Source organism: Coturnix japonica, chromosome 12 (assembly GCF_001577835.2).
Source record: "Coturnix japonica isolate 7356 chromosome 12, Coturnix japonica 2.1, whole genome shotgun sequence".
NCBI classification, from domain to species: Eukaryota; Metazoa; Chordata; class Aves; order Galliformes; family Phasianidae; genus Coturnix; species Coturnix japonica.
In genome coordinates this window covers 1515864-1539507 of record NC_029527.1, presented here as the reverse complement: position 1 = coordinate 1539507, position 23644 = coordinate 1515864, and the positions used below count along the sequence as shown (strand labels likewise).

At 46.5% G+C, this 23644-nt stretch overlaps 1 protein-coding gene across 1 annotated transcript in view; it reads right to left on the bottom strand.

Annotated features, from left to right (window-relative positions):
* Positions 1–23644, bottom strand: part of RBM6 (RNA binding motif protein 6) — a 48375-nt gene that overhangs the window by 14856 nt on the left and 9875 nt on the right. The window contains exon 6 of the mRNA XM_015874601.2: positions 14421–14494. Within this exon, the coding sequence (XP_015730087.1) occupies positions 14421–14494 (74 nt within the window). The remainder of the gene's footprint in view (positions 1–14420; positions 14495–23644) is intronic.

Genomic DNA, 23644 nt, shown 5'->3' with positions numbered 1-23644 from the left:
GCAGCCTGCTTTTACACATCAGGGCTGTTCTTTCCTACCAGGCACTGAACACCTCAGGGGTTTCCTCTCTGCCACCCAGCTTTTCAAGCTCTTCTCTTCAGATTGGCTTCGCCTTGCCTTACAGAAAGCTGTGCTGTTCCCAGACCTCGCTGAGGTCAAAGCTCTGCCCATGGGGCTGCCGGCCCCGTTGAGGTGGAGTTTCCCATCCCAGGTGGGCACCCATCACATCACACACAGGACAAGGGACTTGCCAGGAGAGCAGGCCAGAAGCACCAGCCTCGGGGTGGGGAGAGAAGGCAGGGTGCACATCCTCACCAGCACAGCCTCAACTGAGCCCTGAGTCAGGGCCTCAGGAACAGCCCTGCCATGAGCTCGGACCAGGGGCAGCTGGGGCTGAGGGCACAAAGCTTCACCCTTCCACCAGCTACTGAGAATAAAAGTTGCCAGAAAGCCTTCGGATTATTTTTCTTTTTATGGAAGACAGTTTTTAAGTGCACACGGTGCTGCTCTCTGCTGCAAATTCATTTCTTGGGAGACTGCAGAAAAGTGTCACTTGCATAATTAGTCACTAATTTCCTTAACACCCTGCTGACTGCCTGCTCACTTCGTCGAGCTTGCTCTTACTGCCACTGGCTTCTGATACAGACAGTTTGGAGGCTGCAGTCATCATTTAACACACAGAAATAGGTGCTTTGTTCAGGACACACAGGATTTTGTTCCCCCATTTTGTTCATAGACCCCATCTCAAATATTTCCCAAATCCTTATTTCTTCTAATCCCAGCCATTCCTCATTGCATTTTGGCCACATCTTCTTACTTTTCTCTGCAAGATATTTTGGATAGAAACGGTTTTTAGTCGAGCAGATCCTTGAGAAACAGTGAAGATTCTCAGAATATTACAGAGAAGAATGCGAGAGGGAAAAAAGAAAGGCCAAGCAAGGTTACATTACACCACAGCAGCACGCAGACAGTAACCATCTCTTCCATCAACATGCTTTATCAGGGACCCCTCTCCTTGACTCACTAAGCCTGGTAGTTCTCCCTGTGTATTCCCAACTCTTCCGAGCAGCCTGGCCTTTTCTTTCTAACTCATTATGCTACAGAAATGTCTCTTTGGTCCTCCCAGCACAGAACCTCCCCCTCAAACCCAGCTGTAACACAGCGTTGACTCACCAGAGGGAGGTTTCAGAGGCAGAGTGGCCCCGTGCTACTATGGAAATGAAAAGCTGAGGTTTGCGAGGGCACCAGCAGCTTTTGCTTTTGTTTCCTCATTTCTACATTCAAAACAGAGCATCAGGACCTTAATGCTGGGATCCATGTTTCAGGCTGCTGTCAGATACCTTTCAAATGCAATTATATATATATATTTCTGTTTATGGGTCTGTTGGAGTTGCAGTACTGGATTACAAGTGATAAAACAGAATGTAAACTGTTGTAGCTAAAGGTACCTAAAAATCTGCACCACCTGGGATAACAGCTGACTGCTGAGCATGCAAACACCAGGGCAGCAGACTCTGACCACCTGAGCAGCAGCACCACAGTGCCCGAAGGAGAGATGCCATGGAGCCACACAGCGTGTTTGCAACAAGCACACACAGCAAACAGCAGTTCTAGAGCCCTTCAGTGAGCTGTGATGTTAATCCATGGAATCCCCAAACCCACAAGAACAGGTTACTTAAAGAGAGGGCAAGAAAAGGGAAAATCCTTTAGCCATCACATTTAGGTGATGGGATCTTTCCAAAATCACATTCGAGACCACACGTCAGCTGGCCACGAGGCTTCAGCACCAAAAGCCCAATATTATCAGAGCAGCATTCATGCTCCTCATCAATGAAGGCATTTAAACCAGGAGAATTTAAAAGATATCGATGTGATCTAAATGGTGAAGATAACCCTGACTGTCAGGCCAAAACCAGACTGTGCTGTTAGCACATGGAAAACCCGCTCACGAGGCTGCTGTAAATCACCTCTAGTTTAATCTCTTTGCAATCACGTTGCCTTAGCCATCCTCCATCCTGCTCTGTGCAGAGCACAGCTGGCTCACACAGGCAAGGGGAGGCTGTGTGCTGCCAAGCATGCGGGGCCAGGAGCAAAGAGCAGGTTGGGTCAGAAGGGCAGGCATTATTCTATGATTCTACCATTCCATTAAAAACGGCAACAAAATCTCACTTCAGAGCCTCTTACCGAGGAGCTGACAGCTCTCCAAGCATCACACCCCACAGGTCGCACTTCAGCAGCCACCGAGTGCTGCCAAACAGCATGGAGATATGGCTGCAGCATGCAGTGCTGCTGTGCAGGATGGCAGAGGTGCACCCAGGCTCTCCCAGGTGACAGTACCTGTGTGTTACCACCCCTTAGCACAAGAAAGGGCACCTGGGATCAGAATCAAGCCTCACCTGTGAGTCTGCAGATCCATAAGGATTAGCGAGGCAAAATTTTCTCCCTGGCTGGATGGAATGCAGCTCATGGGAGCACAGAATGCACTGCCCCACATCTGTCAGAGATGCCTGCACCCCAAGCACACCATACACAGGTCACCTCCAGCAGCTGGCTCACACACAACACTGAGCAATGCTGCACCTGATCACTCCCTTATATTGTTCATCCTCTTTGATCACATGGAAAATATCCATACCATGAACTGAGTGCTTCTGGTGTCCATCTTGCTAAGTAATAACCAAGTCATAATACTGACATGGTTCCGTGTGTTTAAAGCGAACTGAAAATATCATTTCCAACCAGACGTAATGATTATGACAAAAGAATGCTTACACTAAGCACAGCAAAGCAGTCAAGATTAACCTCACTTATGTGACGTTAATTCAGTCCTCTTATGCACATTTATTATAATTAGGATGGTTATCCAAAAATCATTACACAATAATCATTTAAATATGACTCTAACTGATTAATGACTAGCATTTATTGCCTTGGGGAGCCTCAGGTCATAGCCAAGGAGGCAAAAGAGAAGGACGCAGAGGGAGCCCATAGCCCCAGCATGGTGAGCACTCAGCAGCACAGCACGCAGAGACAAGGGGCTGGCAGCAGAGTCAGCTGCGTGCAACTGCAAATCAGACTTTGAGTTTGGATTACAAAGCGTTCCAATCACACCACAGTCTATGTGACAATCTCATCCTGTGTTCCTGGCATGGTTCATGCCTCTGCAGAGAGGGAGCATGATGCTCTCTCCCTCAAGGGGTTCATTTTCACATGCAACAGAGAGGGTCAAACACCTCCAGTCCCTCTGACCCTCATGGAACTCACCAGACAGCACCTTATGGGGATGGAGCAGCAAGAAACCTGGGAGGGTAAGAGACCAGCTGGAAAACAAGACCATCTCAGCCACAGAAGCTGGCTTCTCATCCCAGTTTTCCCATATGCTGAAGTTTTTATCTCCAAGTTCCTTGGCAGCTGCTGTACAAGGGACTCGATCCACAGAGCAACAGGCAGTGCATCTGCTTACCTCTGACAAAAAGCAGATGAGAAGCTGTGAACCCACAAAGCACAATCCATCTGCAATGAAGCATTTAGAAAACAGAGCATGACATGGAGAGATGTGGAAGTGAGCAGTCTGGTCTGCTCTGGGTATTGCAGTGATCTGGCATTTCCTATAGCAAAGGTAACGCCAAGCAAATTTCCAGTGGAGTGGTATGTTCCCCAAGGGCTCTCAACCCCATTCAGGAGCTCCCTGAGCACCTGCAACGCAGGGATCTCTTTTCATTGGCATCATCTACCAGTGTGCTGCTGCAGAGCAGCCAACAGCCACGGGCTGGTGCTTCCAGATGCACAGGGGAAGGGGTGGGCTGACAAGCAGTGGATCCTTGGGGCATGGTTATGTGGCTGAGTGGATCCAGCCAACCCTCCTATGTATTACTTCATATCTCCATTAGGGCCAACACTGACACAAAACCTGCAGAAACACTGTGCCAGCGGTGACCTGGGAAGAAGGTAAATTTGGCTCCTGGGCAACAGAAGTGCTGGGGAGCTGAAAAGCACACGGAATGACTTTGGAGCATTTAAAAGCAAAGCATTAGTTTCAGCAGCCATCTGACACCAGTCAGCAAGGTGCTCAGAGCTCACTGCCTTCAACGTCAGAGGAGTCCTGAGACACACAGCACAAAGATGTCCTCAGCAATCCAGAGTTAACAGAACACAACTTCAGGCCTATCAGTGATAGGCATGGTAAATGAAACAGCATTAACCCAGCACAGAGGCATTAGGAGGATAACCTAAAGAGTCCTAAAGATATAGCAGCTAAATATAACGGATTAAGATGCTATATAAGGCTCATCTTATCCCAGACAGCTCTCTGTGCCTCCTTCCCAAACTCCTTTCACACAAACCCCACTGCCCACCTGCACTGGGACCATCCATTAGGACATACAGATGTTCCCATACAGCCCTCCCCAGCCCAGCCTTCCTGCCCAGTTATCCAGGCAACGTGTCCTTTAGCAGAATTTGCCAGTCTGCATCCTTATTTCCACAGACACCTCACCTACCCTGCTGAGGCACCTCTGGTTTTCTTCCTATGATTTCTAACACCCTGGATAACAACTGTATTCTCCTTAAATAAGTCTCAATATCTTTCTACAGCTCATCCCCCCCCCCCCCACTGACATGCCTTCCACAAATACACACAGAAACTGCCTCTCAAACTGTGCCAGCTCTCTACACTTCAGAGCCTGGATTTTTGAACTCCAGCTCCCTTCCAAGTTGGTACTCTCCAAGTGCTTATCTTTTAAACACAGCATTTGCTTCACTTGTTAGCACGCTCAGTCCTGCTCCAAGAATGCCACCAAAACAGCACAAGCAGGCTGCAAATTAGGGTTTCAGGAAGGATGACAGCTTTGTGTTGCAACTTGAGAAAACAAGCAATACGCCTGGGACTCTACATGTTCTGGGTCCAGATTTGGATGGTAGGCGATACGAAAAGCTTCTGCATCTTGTCCCTTAATGAAATCTCAACACATCTGAAAAGTTATATTTGACCTAATGAGGCAGAGTGGATCTTATGCCTTCCACTGAATGCTCAAACTTCTCCTTTGCCAGTTAATTATAATGTCCAGCTTCCCTCCTCACAAACAGCTTTTCTGAAGGGGGCACCTTTGCAGAACAGCATTATAAGATCAGTGAACAAATGGGAACATCTTAAAAAGAAAGCCATATATAGTCAGAAGAGGACAGTGATGGCCAGGAGATAACGCCTTAAAGTGGGACAATTTGAAAAGCATACATAAGCTATCAACATGTAAGGAATATTTAAACATATAATGTATTGAGTGTAATTATTCATAGATGGCTCTAGGGAGGGGTGCATATGGCGCTGCCTCATCTATACTTCTTTTCTCATTCCTTGTGGTCTACTACCTGGACTGTGTTTGGACAACAGCTGCTTCAAAGACTCTCTTGGTTCTCAACACAGAGATTTCCTCCCTCTCTCCAAAACGCTGCCCTGGTGCCTGGGCACATCCTTTAGTACTCTGTTAAACGACCACCTTCATTCTCAAAGGTCATCTCGCCACTTAATGCTGTTAAACAATAACAAATATTAAACACATTAGCACAATGCAATTGTATGCACTAACCCACCCCAGGACCTTCCGGCTCATTTCCCCCCAGGGGCACCTTACAATTAGCAACAGCCATTAGGAAACTGGGAGAACAATGAGGAAATGCCCAGCTCCTTACTTACATATTGGACACACGGTATCAAAACACTGCCAATCAATCCCAGTGCAGAATCATGCTGGGAAAAAGTCAGCCTGGAAAGCCCTGCCTGAAAAGGGTAAATGTATTCCTAGACAATTCAGAGCATTTTGTTATGTATTTAAAGATCCCACGGGCAGACTGGTGCACGTAGCCATGAGAATAGGATCTGAATCCAACACAGCTTGACCCACGTGGTGAATGGAGTTCAGGATGTTCTGCACAGTAACAAACATTTGCAAAGAACACGTTGACTGTGTAAGGGCAGCTGAAAGGCCCCTCCACACCTCAGAGTTCACTTCTGCACCCACTGAATTAAGTACTCAGAGCCATTGCTATCAATGCTTACCTTGCAGGCAAGCTCCTTGGAGGACATCCTGTCTGCTACAAGGAAAAGACCCCAGATCTACGGAAGAGGGAACAGCTGTGTGGATTAAAAGGTTTTGTCCCTGGAGACCTCATTTCTCAACATTTCCAAACTCTCATTTAGTGGCAAAAGCCTACACCTGGTGCTGAATCTAAAGAGAACCAGGTGAGCTGCCAGGTGAAATGCAGGAGCAGCACCAACACTGACCCATGTCTTCCAAATGCTGCTTCCCACCACATCACCTCCTAGGAGGATATCCAGGCTCTGAGGATGGGTTACCTGACCTCAGCTCTACAGGAGAGGACTCCAGATTTCAGCTGCTCCTCTCAAGAATCAACTTATCAATTGATACACTTACCACTAAGAACTGTCCACTCAACATTCTGGAGTTCACTACTTACATTTAATGACTGGCCCAACAGACATGGGAAGGAAGATGACTAGATAAGCCGTGGGCAGAGAAGCAGGCAGTGGGACAGGATGAATATCGATCCCACATGAACCACGCACTGTCAGGACAGGGGAAAACCCAACACCCAAACTCTCCTGTCCTGTGACATAACAAGTATGGAAGAGTCAAACAGACCTTTAAAAACCTATGGCTATAAACATGAAAATACCTTACTCACACAATGAAAACAGCTTCCTAGTGAGAACTCTCAACCTGATTTGACATGTAAGAAAGTACATCTCAGGATTCTGAGGACTTAAAAAATTACTCTGGTAACTCTTCTCCTGAGATTCTCAATGGAAAAGTACAGCAAATGTTTGCTCGGGCTTTTGCTGCCATCCTGGCTCAAATCTGGTACGTGAAACTCATCTGAACATCGCTAATTTTCTTTTGAGATGTGGACTGTACATCACAAAAGTCAAGATTTCCCCTGCTGTCCATGAGAACAGGAGAGAATCACTTTCCTCTTCCTGTTCTAAAGTAGACAGCCTCAGAAATTTAAGCACTTAAATCTCATGTTTTCAGCTTTATAGCCCTGATCCTTGTTAAAAATGTACTTATTATGTGACACACTTGATTTGAGACCACTTTCCTTTTGCGGAATGTGGCTTCTGGAGGCTGCTTGCTCATCCTGTGGAAGACGTGACTAAGCGAGTGTTTGGGTGGGATGGAGCAGCGGAGACACAGGAGGACGCTTGGATGTGGCATCTGGTAGTTGTCAATGCACACACACGGTGCAACAGTGCAGCAAAACAAACCTCAAGGCAGAACGCCACTTCCCATCAGACGTTTCACTGCAGCCCATCAAACCTCCATGTCTTTTGTAGCTGTGGAAGGCTGGAGGAATCTTCCACCTCCCTTCTGCATCTCCTCGTACAAAGAGGCTTCAGGATCTTCCCCCCACTGCCCTGCTATGAGGGTAGTAAGAGCCAAACAAACCGTAAGCTGCTCTCACAGGAGTGCTGAGGAGCTCTCAGGTGCTGTCCTGTCCATCCATGCTGAGTGCAATGGGTGCGATGTCAGAAGGAATTTTCCCTCTGTCAAGTGAGAGGAGCATGGGAAGTTTGTGCCTTTCCTCTGAAGCACAGAGGACGAGAGACGCAGAGTGACAGCAATGCTCCAGATTTCTTCCTGCAGCATACAGTGCTTTTCATACGTATTAAAGCTTTAATAAGAGTCCTGAAGCTGCCCTGTGATTTGAGGGAGAATGGGGTGGATAATGCTGATTCCTTCTGTGTTAAATACCTGTTTCCTTGCTGCCTGTGATTGATGCACAACACACACAATAGCCCGTTCACAGGGCATGTCAACCCTCATTTCCCACTGTAATCACGCTCCATTTCTAGTCAAGAACATTAACATCCCAGTTATAATCAGATGGAAACAGAAATTCACAAGTAAACGTTGCTGTGATCACAGCCATTGCTGTGATCGTGCATCGCTGAACTTGGAACACCTGAATTTAACCTCCTGCACGATCCTCATAATCTCACCAGCAAAAGACAAGGTACCTTTTTTTTGGACATACCCCATCAAGGAACCCAGACCTCCAACATAAACTCAGCTGGCAAGAAAACAGACCAAAATCCACATCTGAACTACATTCTGCTCAGACTGCCGACCATAACCACAGTTATATCACAAAGCAGAGCTTCTGCAGAAAAGCAGCCTGACTGCCATTCTCTTAAGCAAAAGAAATTGTGCTTCTGCCTTTCCTGATGCCACGGAATACACAGCTTGACTTGACAGCCTCAAGACCCAAGCTTTTACCTTGCAGTTCCAGCATTACAACAACAGCTCGCTCAGCAAGGACTGGAAAAGCAACCACCAGCAGACAGCACAGAGGATGAACAAACAGTTCTGGTGCCGAAGCTAACAAACACGACTCATCAAGTGAAAACTGTAACAACATTTTGGTGCGCTCCCACTTCTCAGAATAGGCCAGATGGAGTTTTAGCACTGGAATCAGGCCCAAAAGCTGGTAAAGCACTCCCTTGACATTGCTGGGAGTGGGCTGAGGACTGCCATCTCTTTCACTGTGACAGGTCCTATGCAAACCACTATGCTAACGCTGTGATAGCAATTGATCCTGCTATGGAAATGGAAGTTGTAGTGTGCTCACTTAGGTGCCTTTATTCATGTAAGCTGAACCCATACAGACGCTCTTCTCTCACCACTTCTGTAAGTTCTTTAAGTCATTTCAGTCATACCATCCACTTTCAAGAGTACACAGGGAATTTCTGAGAGTGCATCTGCAGTTTTGTTCATCAGCAGCTTACTTAAAGGATGACTTCAAAAGCATCAAAGCACATTAGTGGCGTGAGTCCTGCTAACTTTCAAACAGGAGCTTGATCAAAGGATTTCACATCTTCATCCCAAATCACCATCTGACCACACAAACAATCTATCCATTGAAGCAATGCACGAGCTGCACTACAGCTAATTTACCATAACCCTTTGAAACATCACGATGCTACAGAGATAAACATGTGCTTACACAGGAATATATTTGGAATTTCCACAGATCTTCACAGAATATCAAACCATCATGAATATAACCGCAGTAAAAAACAGAACCTGGGACTAAGAGCAGGCCAGCAGAGAAATATCTGATTACCAAAGCTCTGGAGATCTACAAAGGAAGAAAGGCTATTTCAGAGATACAGCATCACACATCCTTGCTAATATCAACTGGTAAAAACAACACAAAAAAGTAACCAGAGCATAACAGCCATGGAGCCAGAGAGAAAACAGTTCCAATTTGGAAGAGAATACAGAAGGATGCTCTACCTGGGACAACCCATTTATACAGCAGCCAAGTCAGTTTCAGTGCACGGAATGGGTAATTCTGCAATACACAGCAACATCCACGTCTGCAGGTAACCCTGCTGGCCACATGGCCCTACCAGCGACCAGAGAAGCTGCAGAACTCCTGCTGGTGCATCTGCCATGTGCTCCAAACAGCTCAGCCAGAAGCTGTCCTCTGGGGCAGCCCCACTGCAGAGCAGCAACCCAACAACAGCAAGGAAGCACACAATCCTCACCATGCCAGTGAGGCTGAAGGAAAATAGTAAGGTAAGATTTTGGAGTGAGATCAGGGAGGCAGAGGGACAGGGCAAGATAGGATCAGATGAGTAGAGCAAGAACATGCAGCATCACGACTCCTCCAGTTAAATGGGCACACATTTTAAGTAAGCTGGCTAACATGGTTTGCTTCCTGAGACAGGGCAGGACAGAGCCGTGAAGTAGAAATTCATAGTTTTAATTGACTAAGATTGCAAAAGCCACATTAGTGGGTGGCTACCACTAGCTGAAGGAAGAGTGTGTGAAGTCTTTAGCAGAAGATCCCTTTCTACCTCCAGTGCCAAGGGAAGAAGAGACTCAGAGGACTCACATAAGCTTTAAAAGTTAAGATGACAGAAGAAGGTCCAGAGAAGCGTTCTGGGTACTGGAATTTTGGGTGTTTTACAACACAAGAAATCCTTCCATGCACAAGGAACACCTCTGTCACCCAGAGGTCCATCAGCCTTCCTGAAACCCAGAGCAGACACAGTGCTTGTCCCAGTGATGCTGTAGGATGTGTGCCCAGCCATGCACACAGTGCTGCAGGTCACAGGCAGACCCTGCCAGCACCAGGACCTCTGGCTGCACACTTCCTCCCTGAGCTCAGAAGCTTGCAATTCCAACCAAGCATTGGTACAGCGCAGCCATTAGTGAGACACGAGTGGGAATGAATACACGACTGACTCAATATGTCAGGCCTCGGTGATGTCAGGCCCCAGTGAGCACATGATGAGGTCAAACACTGAATCATACACAAAAAACATACAAATGTGCTGCCTGGAAATCCAACCAGAGAGAACTTTGCATAGGTCACCGGAATATGAGAAATTACTCAATGCATTTGTTTCCTAAACCATAAGGAAACACAGCTGAGGGGAATGAGGCTTCTCCCTCTTACTGTGCACACGCAAAGCAGAAGACTCGAAAAGGTAATTCTAGAAATGCACGTGGTCAAAAGCAGGGCAGGTTCAACGGGGAAATAGAAGATGTGTGTGCAATGATACGACCTTAGAAAACGCAATTTCTCTTTAAAATCGCAACAGTGCTCCTTGCACTGAGCACATCAGCAGCTCTCGGTAAGTACACACAGCTACAGGTCCCCAGGGCTGAAGCATTCCCAGGAGAACAACAAGCTCCTTCTGCGTTTAGCTGGGAAGGCACCGAGCTGTGACTGGCTGCTGCAAATGCTTTGAGGACAGAAAGTCCCAGGCTCTGCCTGCTGTCAAAGCGCCTCGTGGATTTTAACACCAACAGCTCCAGCAAAAAGCTTGTGAAGGCTCATCTGTTCCAGAAGCTACGTTCACACAAAATGCAAAGAGCTGCAGTGAATGGATACAGAAGGGGAGGCAGAGGAGGAGAAACACACAACCGTTGTTCCCAGCTGCACAGTGGTTGAATATGCTCAAGTAAAGCAAGCAGCCACAAAGTACCCCTGTCCTGTGAGAAAGGAGCAGGGAAAGGAGGTACCTCTGTGCTCTTAGTGCAGGAATACATGGGGCAAGGCTGGGAGCAGCCACTCCTGCATGTGCCTCGAGACCCCACAGCAACATAGGAAGCAGGTATTCTTTCAAGCTGATGCTACAGCTCTCCCATCCTTGTCCTCCTGCTTTAGAAACAGAAGGAAAGGATTTAGAAAGCTGTTAGCTACTAGCAACTAAAGCCAGGCAAATCACACCACCAGTGTTGCTAAGGTTGGGGCCTAAGAGGTCTTGGGAGATTCTTACTGTAAGGTCAGTCAAGACAAATCATTTGCTCCTGAGCTACGAGTCAACCTCCATATTCCATCAATGAAACAACCGGGTCCACCACAGTAAAAACAGCCACACATCCAGGCAGCAATGCAGCCCCTCCCTGCCTCTCCTCCATCACCTGCCTTTATGACATGCAATGCTGTACATGAAGGCAACTTCATTTATCCCACCCACCTTCTTGCATCCAAAAAGAAGCTCATTATGTGCATTTCTTCTATATAACGAGAAGGGTGAGAGAGAATTCAGGTACCCAAAGGAATCCACGCCAATACATTGTGCCAACAGGCAGGAATACTGCTGCCCTGCAGCTCTGCCAAGCCTGACTGTAAAGGAAACACAAGATAAAGGGCACACACACTGCAACCTCTCAAACTGAGAATGAAGGAGGAAAAGATTAATTGGGGGATAAACTGCGTGACTTAGCACAGAAATCCTATTTTCCATTTGAAACACTTGTGCCTCCCCAAAGGAAAAGCAGCTCAAACAGAAGGCGTCATTAAAGTCCAACCACAGCCAACTTGTAACAAAAGACCAATGGAATCACCATAACCATCAGGCTGAACGAAATAGATGCAAGTGCTGCATCACACACTGCAAAACAACAACCACCACACTGTCCTACCCAGGACAGAGGAGCAGGCTCCATGCTCCCAATAACTGCAATCCAGCACAGCTCACATACGACAGATGGACCCCGAGCTGTGATAAATTGCCACCACCACAATCAACAAGGCAGGAGTTATTTTAGTTACTTGAGCTGTGGCAATTAATACAGGGGGAATCAAACTCTCTTGCAAAATCTGGGCAGCACAGAAGATGGGCGCTGCTTCCTTCCTGCAGCTGATTTAGCTGAAAGCCCATCGGATCTCAGCAGGCACATACACATGCTGGAATAACTGAATGGAGGGTGTTGGACCTGGTAAATCTGGAGGTTGCAAATTTGGGAACGATCTTAAGCGAGTACTGTTCTACGCAGAGTAAAATAAAGAGGATTTTACAACAAAGGAATTAAAGACTACAGGGATATAGGGAGGAGAAGAGTTGTTCCTTAGGCAGGAGCAGTTTAATAGGCACTAAAGTGCATCAAAAAGGCGATGTCTCTGCAAAACAAATTTATTTCTAGCCTGCAGAAAACTGAAAAAGAGGCAGGCTGGCTAGCGAGGTGCTGCAGCATCGCTGTGGGCTGACACTGCTCCGCTATTTATGCTCTCACCAGTGATTAAATCTGACAGGAAGAGTTGATAACCTTCTGAAAATAACTGAACTATCAGAGAGGCTGAGCCCTCGCTAACACGGGTTTGGGTCTTTGCAGCTTGTAAAAATCCACATGAATTCCCAGTCTTTGGAGGTGATCTTACAGCTCTACCCTGGAAGGTGCTAAAACGGGCTATCTATTGTCTAAGGACAACTGAGTCCTCCCCGGCAGCAAGCCGGATACAAAGCTTTATTTACATATTCCTTAATTAAAAGGAAAATGGGTATGTAATCAACCAGCCTGAAGGCCTACCCTAGCTGCTGGTTGAAGGCCAGCCAGCACTTCCTCACGTGCACACAGATTTACTGGTGATCTTTAGGTACCCCGTTCAGTTTAAGGCATGCTGCTTACAGGCTCTTTGCAGTAGCAAAGGATCCAATCTAAGATCCAAATACATTAGGATGCTCCAAGGGGGAAAGGAGGCATCAGCAATGAAAAGAGGAGGAATTCTCGAATTCCTCATGTATTTGGGAATGGCACTTGCACAGAAAGACATCATTTCATGTGATGAGAGCTAGGGAGCGACTACGCAGAGGCATTTCGAGTGGCACACATAATCATGTATTTCTCAGTGCCAACATAATAAACACGGAGTTGTAGCAACACTGAAGGGAAAACAAAAGTTGTCATGGATGGTAAAAAGCAATGAATAATTCTGGAGCCTTTTCTCGTTGTGCTCCGCCCTCCACCATCCTGTAGGGATGTGCCAGGCTCTTTCCCAGCAACAGAATTATTTCTGTAAAACGTTTTTCTAAGTTGCGATACCTCTGTAATGGAAAATAGGGGCAAATGCAAGTGCTTAGTGGAACCTCTGAAGGCCCAGCTGGGAAGACTCCTTAAGTGTTAAGTACATTTGTGCACTTGCACAGCTCAGAATCCGACTCGTGACTCTCCTCCTATGACAGCAAGACACAGGATTCAGGTAAAAAAAGCTTTTGATAACTGATCTCAATTCTTACTCAGGCAAATTAGGAGGAAGAAGGCGGCAAGAAAGAAGACATAAGAGATGTAGCAAAGAAATGGGGATTGATTGTTCATGGCTTTTCTCGGGTGAGCCATTACCTGCAGTTCCAAGGCACAGACAGGCTGGTGTGAAATGGAAATGATCTTTTATCTAACAAGTGTTCTGCATCTTACTCTCATCTAGTAGCCCACAGCTCTAGCCTCAAATATCAGGTTACAGCAGGCTCCCACTGGGGATTTCTTCACAGGAGATTTAATCCATCGTGCACTTTTAAGGACTGGAAAAGCTCAGATTTACCAGGTGCAACTGAACATAGGGTAGTCCTCATGTCTGCAACGCCAGCTTGGCTAAGGGCAAGACAGATATGGGGGAGATGCACAATTAAGAATCTCTCCCACGCATGAGGCATATGGAAAGCCAGCTCGGAGCTGCATACCAGAGTGCTCACCTACCATCACATGTGTATGTGTGTGCGCACGCACGGCCGGGGGAGGCAGTTAATGCTAGCAGAGCTCTTTCCAACTGCATTTCAGTGTGACTACAAACGTATCAGGGCCAAAACCTACATGAGGAGCCTGTCAGCTCCCAGCCTGATTCCAGCCAGTGTGCTGACATATGCTAGGGAGGAGGGAGGACCGTTCGGTGTCTGGCAGCTCTCTCACACTGGCATTTCTAAGCCTTTTACAAGGTTCCGGAAACAATATTTAAACCACAGCTTTGTGTATTATACAAGAACAGATCTTCCTTTGAACGGTTCAAAAAAACACAAAACCTCATTGGCTTTCCACCACCCCACCAAAAAATAGAAATAATAATAATAATAATAAAATCTTCTAGCAGCATTGACCGAAGTGTAAAGCAACCTGGTTGGCTTCCATGCATCCGATGGCCTCTTCCAAGAGTGAAAACTCCACGCAGACATAGCGATAGTCGTAACCTGGGGACAGCATTTAAATACAGACGGGAGTCATGTTAGTGCCTTGTCATAAAGAAAGCCACATTCAATATTCAATTTCCCTTTCCCTCCAGTGACAAACCCTCTAACCACCACCCCTCTGCTCCAAAATGAAAAGGAGAGAAATCAGGGTCTAGCTGGATGATGACTAACTGCAGTTTATCACGAATTTTAATAGCGCAGCATTCCCACTTCCCCTTACACAACCCAGTGACAGGCACACCCTTCCTCAGGGCAAGAAATAATCGCTTTTTTTTTCCCCCCTTCTTTAAGGCACAGTGATTTTCCACGCTCATTTCACATTTTGTACTGCCCTGGGGGCAGTGCTCTCCAAAGCAGGCGTTGGTAGGTCATTCCAAAGCACCTTGCTGGGAATGTATTTCACACAAATGGCCACCAGTTTTAATTTGGACCGTATTTCACAAAGAACTACCATGATTCCATTACCTTTGCTATTTTCCCTCCAACACCTGCTCATTTCTGAAGTCCAAGTCCCTTGTATTATGAAACAGCACAGTGGAACAGGAATCATCACTTCAGCTTTCTCAGCCTGGCATTTTATTTCCAATGGATGTTACTGTATGTTTAGTAAGAGGCTGCGGGAGCTTAAAATGCTCCCCCAAAAACCAGATGCAAGAAACCAGAGAGGCTTTACTCTTCTTGCTGCCCTCTCAGTTGGCTGTTGATTTCTACTCCGGTTACCTGCACCAAAACGTTCTGATCCACAGCAAAGTGCAGGGTGAGCACTGCAGAAGTTAAAGCCATCCTAAGAGCTGTTGCAAGGAGCTCCGAGAAGAGCTGAGCAACAACCTTAAATCATAACCTCTCTCTTCACATGCCAAGGCCACCTCACTCCAGAACAGTGCTTTCTAGATGAATGTGAGCTGGCATGCCTCTACATGGGAACACAGCAAGGGGAAAGATTGGTTTCCTCTTCCTGCTGCTGGTCAGGGGTGAGAGGAAAGCTGCATGTGGGCTGCACCATTTTAGGCACCTAGCTGAGCAGAGGAAGAGTTCTTCTCCCTCTTAAAGATGCACACCTTAACACAGACACATTCAGCCCAGGTATGCATCTGGTTACCACTGCTTCAACCTTCCACGGCACTGTAAACCCACACACACTTCACCCTGTCAAGACATTCCAGTCTGCAAGAACACAGCCCCCATGGCCCTGTGAAGTTACTCCAAAGGTCACTTGCTGCACTCACCCATTTTTCCTTCTGTTTCTTCTCTGAACCATCTTCAAACTTAACCACTTCAGAGACAAGGCCGTACAGAACTATTCCATCACCAAACCCTACAGAGTTTTATTCTGGGAGCTCTTCACACACCTAACACCACATTCCTTTGCACATTTACTGTTATAACAGGACTCCAATCTGAATCCAACTCTACTTCACATAGAAGTTCATTTCCCTACCACACATCCTTTGTGCCAATACGAATATGCTGGTGGGAAATGCACCAATCTGCTGCATTTCAGCACAGTGAAAGAGGCCAGCCAGCAGTGTATCATCAGCGGGGTATGCAGCTAAAGCCACTTGATGCTGCTACACAGTGAGCACCTGGAACTCGAGGTACAGTTTCAGATGGCAGAAGTGAGCAAAAAATAGCAAATTTCTTGAGCTGTCCCCAGTGTGTTCTGCAGCTCCAGCCTCACTCTGTGGCCTAGGACAACAAAGCAATGCCTACTCAGCAGCACAGAGCTGCTCTCCAGGAGCAGTGCTGCCCCTTGCTGGAGCCTGGTTTGCATTCTGGGCAGGCACCTGCTGCATTATTGCACGGTACGCAAGCTCACGTTGTGTGTTTTAAAGTCCTATTCAAATCCAGAGCCACTTCTCTCCCCGCTGTTTAGAAAAGAGTTGTTTGAATGCTGTCAGCCTCTGGGTTCCTGCTCACAGGGAGGATTTTCAAGAGCTGCTGCAATCAGCAAGCAAGGGAGCTGTCTTGTTCCTATGTGCATATGAAGTAAAGGTATCCCAAGAGCCCGAAAGCATGACTGCAGAAGTCTGCACTCTTCACCACAAAAGGCAGTTTGCACCCAAGTCCCGATGAATGGAATGAGTACTTCAGACATGGATGTAACGCAGCATGACACCAGCGAGCTCAGCACTGGACGCAAGGCATTGGATAGAAATACTGAGCTGCTCAGATGTCTGTATGATGCTGCAGAACCACCCCATGCATCACATGGAGACAACGAAGAGGCAGCTCAGCACAGATTTCCTTGTACACTCTCCTCTTCCCACCCTCCCCTCCAAACTCAGCCCACCTAAGCAGCACTGCTACAATAATACATAGGATAAGAATCAAAACCATAAACTGCAACCCCACGCCCTGTCAGAAAGCTGCTCCAGGCCAGACGTTCACATCTCGTGATTAGGCTGCACAGGAATGCAGCGTGTTGCAGTGCACAGGCTGACCTCCAGCAGGGCCACAACAATGATGGCAGAGGGAGGCCTGGAGCTGCTGCCACAGCTCCGTGAGAGCACCTTTCCATTTCACACTGTGCTGGAAAGCCCATTGAATTGGAGGCCAGCGGATCAGCAGCTCTGCTACATCACACCTTCACAATGCAACCTTTGCTGATTTTTTCCTCACCGTTGGCAATAATTGCATTACCCAAAGGACAACTCCTGAAACCAAACTGAGCACCTCCAGGCGGGCTGCAGAGGCTGCTGTGCCTCCCCTGCCTCCTCTGCAGGGCTGGGTCAGCTCTCAGCGCTGCCACTGGTGAGCTTGCACTTTTTTTCCCTCTGAAGTCTTCACACAGTTTGCCTGTCAGAACGCAGCAATCCAATAGCAGCAGGACAGGGGATCTGGGCTGATGTATGGGGATAGAGCAGGGAATGGCACAGCAGGCATCCCAAAGGAAGCTGAGCATCCCTGAACATCAGAGCTCTAGGATACCCACTGGCACTCTTCAGGTCTTAGTGATAAAACCAAAGCAATCAGAACAGCAAATTGGAATCACTGCTAATGACTACAGCATGGCTTCGTGACTCGAGGTGGCCTAAATTCACACACAACGCTTCACATGAAGATACAAGGTTTCTTATCTTCTTTATCAGATCCTTCACTTGCTGCTTAGCACAAAATCACTATGAGGGGACACACAAAAAGGGTAGAACGGAGTAAGGAATGCTGGGAGCTTTGGAAATATTTGTCATCAATGTGGATTCTCTGTCAAAAATACAAACAAAAAGCAGAACACGCTGGAGAGTTTGTTACGCTGCCCAAATAAACATTCCAACAGGGGTATGCAACAGTCCTCCAGCACTCCAACTCACGCAGTGGTTGACTTGGTTTGCCCTGAAGTGCTTCTGTGTATGTACAATCCTTCCTGGATGTTTCCAAAGCACGCTTGGTTGTTTTCGACTCTGAAAACAACAGTGAACTCCTAATACGTAGCAGTAAGGATACATTTAAAGCTCCAGGAAGCTGCTTTACAAACATTTGAATAAAGGATGTTTTGCTTCTTAAACGTGCCTTTTAGCAGAGGGAATTTTGACAACAAATAGCAGGTCCTTGTTAGCATGCCACAGTTGGGCTAAAAAATCCCAAATACACGACTTAAAATTACTGTTCCTTAAATTCAGATAAAAATATCAAAGACTTGTGATTTAAAATAAGACTCGCTTCCATACAGGCACAGTTTCTGCTGAACAACTGACACATAGCGATGTGTTATTTCATGATAGTCTGTAACATCGAAGATATAAATAAAACAAAACCATAACATTCTTCTGATACGTGCTGTGAGCAGCACGGAGACATCAGAACCATCTCTCTGGAGTTTTAGGAGGCCAAATGAATAGATCACATAACAAGAGCCGCTCTGGCCTATGCCAAACTGAAGATACTTTGGGAAAGAAGGAACGATGGCAACATGGCAAAGGCATCCAACTCAAGAAAGCTGATCCAGCCCCTTGCTTCTAGGACTGTGCATGCAGCATCACATTACCACCCATCCATACCAGGATAGGGGATTAGGAAACCTTACATCCAAGGTGAAATGTCAATGTTTTCTCAAAAACAACTGCTAGAAACCTCCTGTCCCTTGTGCTGCAGTACAAAGAGTCTCTCCTATAGCTGGAAGGAAAGAACAACAGTGGCTTCCTATTAAAGTAGCTCTGTTAGCACACAGTCTTTTGGCAACCTGCTGTAACTTTACAGCTGGGCCAGCTGCAGACGTGCTGGGGGCCTTTGCTCTGCCATCACTCACGCCTGCATCTGCCAGATGGGGCCAAGTGGCCTGAGGGAAGAAGATAATGATGGTGCCTCCACCAGCAAAGCCAGCCTGCTGATACAAGGATGATGTTGGTGCTCGCTCTTTCCAGAGACAGCACGGCAGAACAGAACACAGGATAATCCCCTGTAGAGCTTAATCTGCGTTAGAGAAGAAAGTTGTACTGCTTCAAAGGCAACAAGAGCATAAAGTGTGGGTGATGATGAAGGACTTCTCTCATGGGCTGACAAGTCATCTATTGGAGATGGACCTGACGATCCTTACAGGTCTCTTCCAACTCAGGATATTTTATTCTATGACTTTAACTGTCCTTGAAGGGATCTGCCATCTCACACACTGGTCTTCACAGCTGCGGACAGTGAGTTTTGCACATTTCTCATGGAAAGAGCTTGCTTTTGCTTGGTTGACAGCAATAACTACCTCATTTGTGAGGGGTTTTGGCAGCATGTCCACGACCCCACACAGAAACATTTCCTGTATCCAAGGAAAGGTGCAGACAGAGCTCACCTAGATCAGGAGGCCCAGGAAGCCTGTTAAGTCATCCATGCTAAAGAGTGAATACCTCCACTCAAGGAAATGCTGAAAAATACAGGACTTTCTTCATATCTCTGTACTGCTACAGTGCACTATTATTAACAGGTAATAATAACCTAACGCTTCAAAGAAGCCTATGCTTCCTGACCAGGCACTGTGTGCATACAACAAGTCCCACCATGCAATGAGAATGGGCAGCAGTGCAGTGCCTGCTGCAGGGAGCAGGGAAAATGAAGCTGCCCACAGGGTGTGAACATCAGGAGGGCACCCTGCAAGGAGCAGCAGCAATCAATCTGTGCTAACACACACACTCAGAAGCCAAAAGCAAGAGCACTCTCAATACCAGCTGGTAGACTCAAAGCTCCCATAAATTTGTCAGGCTTCTTTTCAGCGCAGATAAATTGGTCTTTAGAGATACTGAAGCTGAAGAGCTGTATTAGAAAAGCTTGCTGTTGAATAATAAATAGGACAATCCACAAAAAGCCACGTCCCCAGTTCATTTCAAAGGCTGAGCGTACACAAGCCACACCTGGCTGCTGGAAAAAAAGGTCGTCACTTCATCTTGTCCCTCTGTATAAGCAAATTATACTCTCATGCAGTCATTTATGACAATGTTGCACAAGAGAACACTGAAACCAGAAAATACGAAATGCAGCTGTACTGTGCAAGGTATGATGCTACTGTCCATCTTTTGCCTTTCATCCAGATGAAAGGATCTGCATGAGACACGCTCCCAAAACGTGGTCAGTCCACACAGCCCTGTACATTACAGGGCTGTGGCAGAGCAGTCAGAGCACCAAATGGCTGCCCTCTAAGCCTACAAGGGCAGCAGCTGTATGGTAGTGCAATGGGGAGAGGGAAAAGCCCACAATGGTAAGACATTATAACTTTATTAGAGACGTGGTATTAGATGACACTCGTACAGAAATAAGGACTCTAAGGAAGGTTGGGGCCATCACAGAACTGCATAAGAAGACTGGAAGCTGCCTATTTGGGGTTTTACATAGAAGAAATGGATCTTAAAACATTGGCAATGTATACCTAGGCTTCCAGCACCTGTCACTTAGCACAAACGATTCAGAAAAGCAATTAACCCAATGAAGTCAGCATGCTGTGAGAAGCCTTGAAGTTTCGCATTAGAGATGCAAAATAAATAAATAAATCAATAAAAGCTGAGCATATTTCTAAAAGCAGTCATAGAGAAGGACTGTGCATGTCAAAAGGGCTGCGATCATGTTTTATGGATGACTGTTTGTTGCTTTCTCTGTCGAGCGTGCTGTAAATCACCAACCAAGGTCGATCACTATTGCAGACACAAACTTTTATCAGTCATACTTCCCACTTCCCAAGCCATCGCATCACAGATGAAGACAGCCTAGCAAGAATGCCTTGTGCTTGCAAGAGGCAACACACCAGCTAGGTGCTTCTTCAGTCCTGATCAGGACTTTGGATACAAACAAGATTCAGTGCTGACAGTATTTCCCTACCTACTCAAAGATGAGCCCCATAGAACGAAGAGTTCTGGTGATAAGCAGGTGACTTGGTTGAGCCTTAGCAGGTGGCTCCCAGTGTGCCACAGCACCAGCCTTAATGGTGAGCCAGACTGTGTTCTGCATAATTAACACAACAGGAATCTCTGTGCCACAGGTTGCATTAGAGACATGTCGCATCATCCCATGGCACGATATTTGTAGCAAACTGAAGGACGTAAGTCCCTGTGAGATCTATTCTAATCAAAGTCCATATGGTTGGTACAAGCTGTCTTCATGAGGAAGCCATTAGATGGACACAAAACCACCCATGCCAGGAGTTTGCCTGAGGGTATTGCATCACTCTTGTAAGGAAGCATAGAGGTGTATGGCTGCATACTTGCAGAAACATCCCCTCTCTGTGCAGAACAGCAGTTCAGCTTCACTGCCCGTCCCAAGGCTTCCTTGGGATGCTGCACTGAAGTACTTCAGCAGTCCTGACCTCCTAGGGCATCACCACAGCTACAGGTGGGCCAGACACAAGCACAGCCATGTCCCCACCCACAACGAAAGCTCTGCTTTGAGAAGAGATCTCACCCTGATGAGATCTCACCTGGCCTTGCACCCCAGCCCTAGGAAATGGAGACCTTATCCCTAGTATGGAACTGTGCATCATTTGAGATCTGTGTCAGTTTCTCCATTAGGAAGCACACATTTCTGGGTTTTAAACTGTAAGTTTGGCTAAAATTAAAAATTGTAAGGAATGCCATTTTAAACTTCAGGGTCTGCTTGGAATATTCCTGCAAACAATGATTCATTGTTCTGATACAGACAAAAAGTGAGTTCACTTGGGAACAAGAACAAATGAAGAAAAGAAAACCAAAAGGTACTTTTTATAGGTTTACCTAAGGGGCTTCTTAATATTAATTAAAATTCTACAATATTAATTATTAAAATGTAAAACAGGGCACCAGTGTGGCAGAGCTTAGCAAGACCAAGATAAAGTCCCTTGGCAAAGCCCTAGAATAAACTGTGCTAAGTTTAACACAGAGAGGAAAGGGCTCAGCTCCAGGCACCTACAACATAAGAGCCACAGATATCAAACAAGGCATAAGCGCTAGTGCACATAGGTGGCTAAGTCAGCAATGAATTATGCCTGATGCCAACAGTACCAGTTTCCCTGAAGGCCAAAAGGTGTCAGCTTCGAGTTTCTGGCAGCGCTGCCACAAGTTCCCAGTCTGACAGGAGAAGGACAGGCAGCCCCGCGGCAAGAGGACCACTGGAAAGCCTTGAAATCACAGAGAGGAACTTTCAGCTGGGAAGCTCACAGGCACCAACAGGAGCTTCTCAGACAGCTACAAGTCAGCACTGTTAGCACCTACTAAAGAAGTACATCTGCACCTCTGCAACAGCAGCGGGCAGCAAGAGGCACCAGGAGGCATGAAGCTAAAACAAGTGATGGACTTTGGCAAGATTCCACTGTCACCTCCGGGTTTACGCTTGGTAATGATTAATCGAACAGATAGGCTCAAACACACTTGAAAGGAGCAGCTGAAAGCTAAGCCAACAACCTAATAGCTCTGCCAACATTTAACATGATGTTGGAAGAAACCTCTTCTCCCCCCCAACAAACTGATGATGCTACTTTCAATCCGAACATACAGGCACCGATTCAAAAGATCTGAGACAGCTCCCAGACAAAAGGAAATCAGAGATGATGCTGCACTGGGTATTACTGTGAGATTCCACTTTGCCATTTCCTGATTGTCTGCAAACAACTGCCTGTTCGATCCAAACAGAAACACCGTGCCACTTCTCAAGGTCTCTCCATTCTCCACCTTTTCACAATATAGAAAGTGTTCCAGCCTGTGCACTTCAGAGACGAAACAACCTAAAGAATAAACAGCTTGCATGCATATCAAAACCCCAGCAGGTATACTAAGAACAGCATTCCAGGCTTAGCACAGCCTTCACATCCCTCAGCACTTCCAGTATGTAAAAAGAAAGGTGTTTGTAAAGAACTGCTTCCCCCCCACACCCCAGAAAAGCCAACCATATATTCCCCCCCAGAACAGAGCCTTGAGGAAGATCACCCAATGGAATCATCGCACTGAAGTCGCTGAGATCATCTCTATGAAAAGCATGATGTCCTCGTGAAACTGAGCTGAACCTCGCTTCTTTCAAGTTAATTGCGTGCTATTTGTTATGGCTGGTTTTGTTCTCCGGCAGCTGCAGGCATTCTTCTCTCCCGAACACACTCAACATGAAGTACATGCACATATGATTAATGTTATTTTTAACATTTCTGGACAACACTCAGAATTATACAACTCACTCTTCTGAGCCAGGCTGCTGCTGTCATAACACTGAACCGATACACGAAGGCAGCCAGGGGGCCCAGGTGGATCAGAGACACCAACAATCCAGGAGGTTTGCTTTTAACTCTTCATTTACACCACACTCCACTGTAAAAGCCACTTCATTCAGCAAAAGACTGGCCTCTAGCTTCAAACAAGCTAAGCTTATCCCAAGTTCAGATGAAGTCAATTCTGCACATTTCTCTATAGGATAACCTCAAGTGAAAAGCTGGATCGAGTTTACTACAGCTTCTAGTTAGCCAATTTCAAGTAAACGTTTTCACAACCCAGGAAGCTTTTTCTGTCCTAGTTGTACATCCATCTTGTGTAACGAGGATCAGAAAGCTGTTTAAATTAGTAGCTGCATTTGCAGCCTCAGGACACCATGCGAAACAGTCTTTGAAGCATCAATATAACCCAGAATAGCACTACAGCACTTAAATTACTGATGTTGAAAGGACAAGGTTAAACACTGGCTTGAAATAGCTCACAAAATATGAGCTGGTTTTAACTTTGTTCTTCA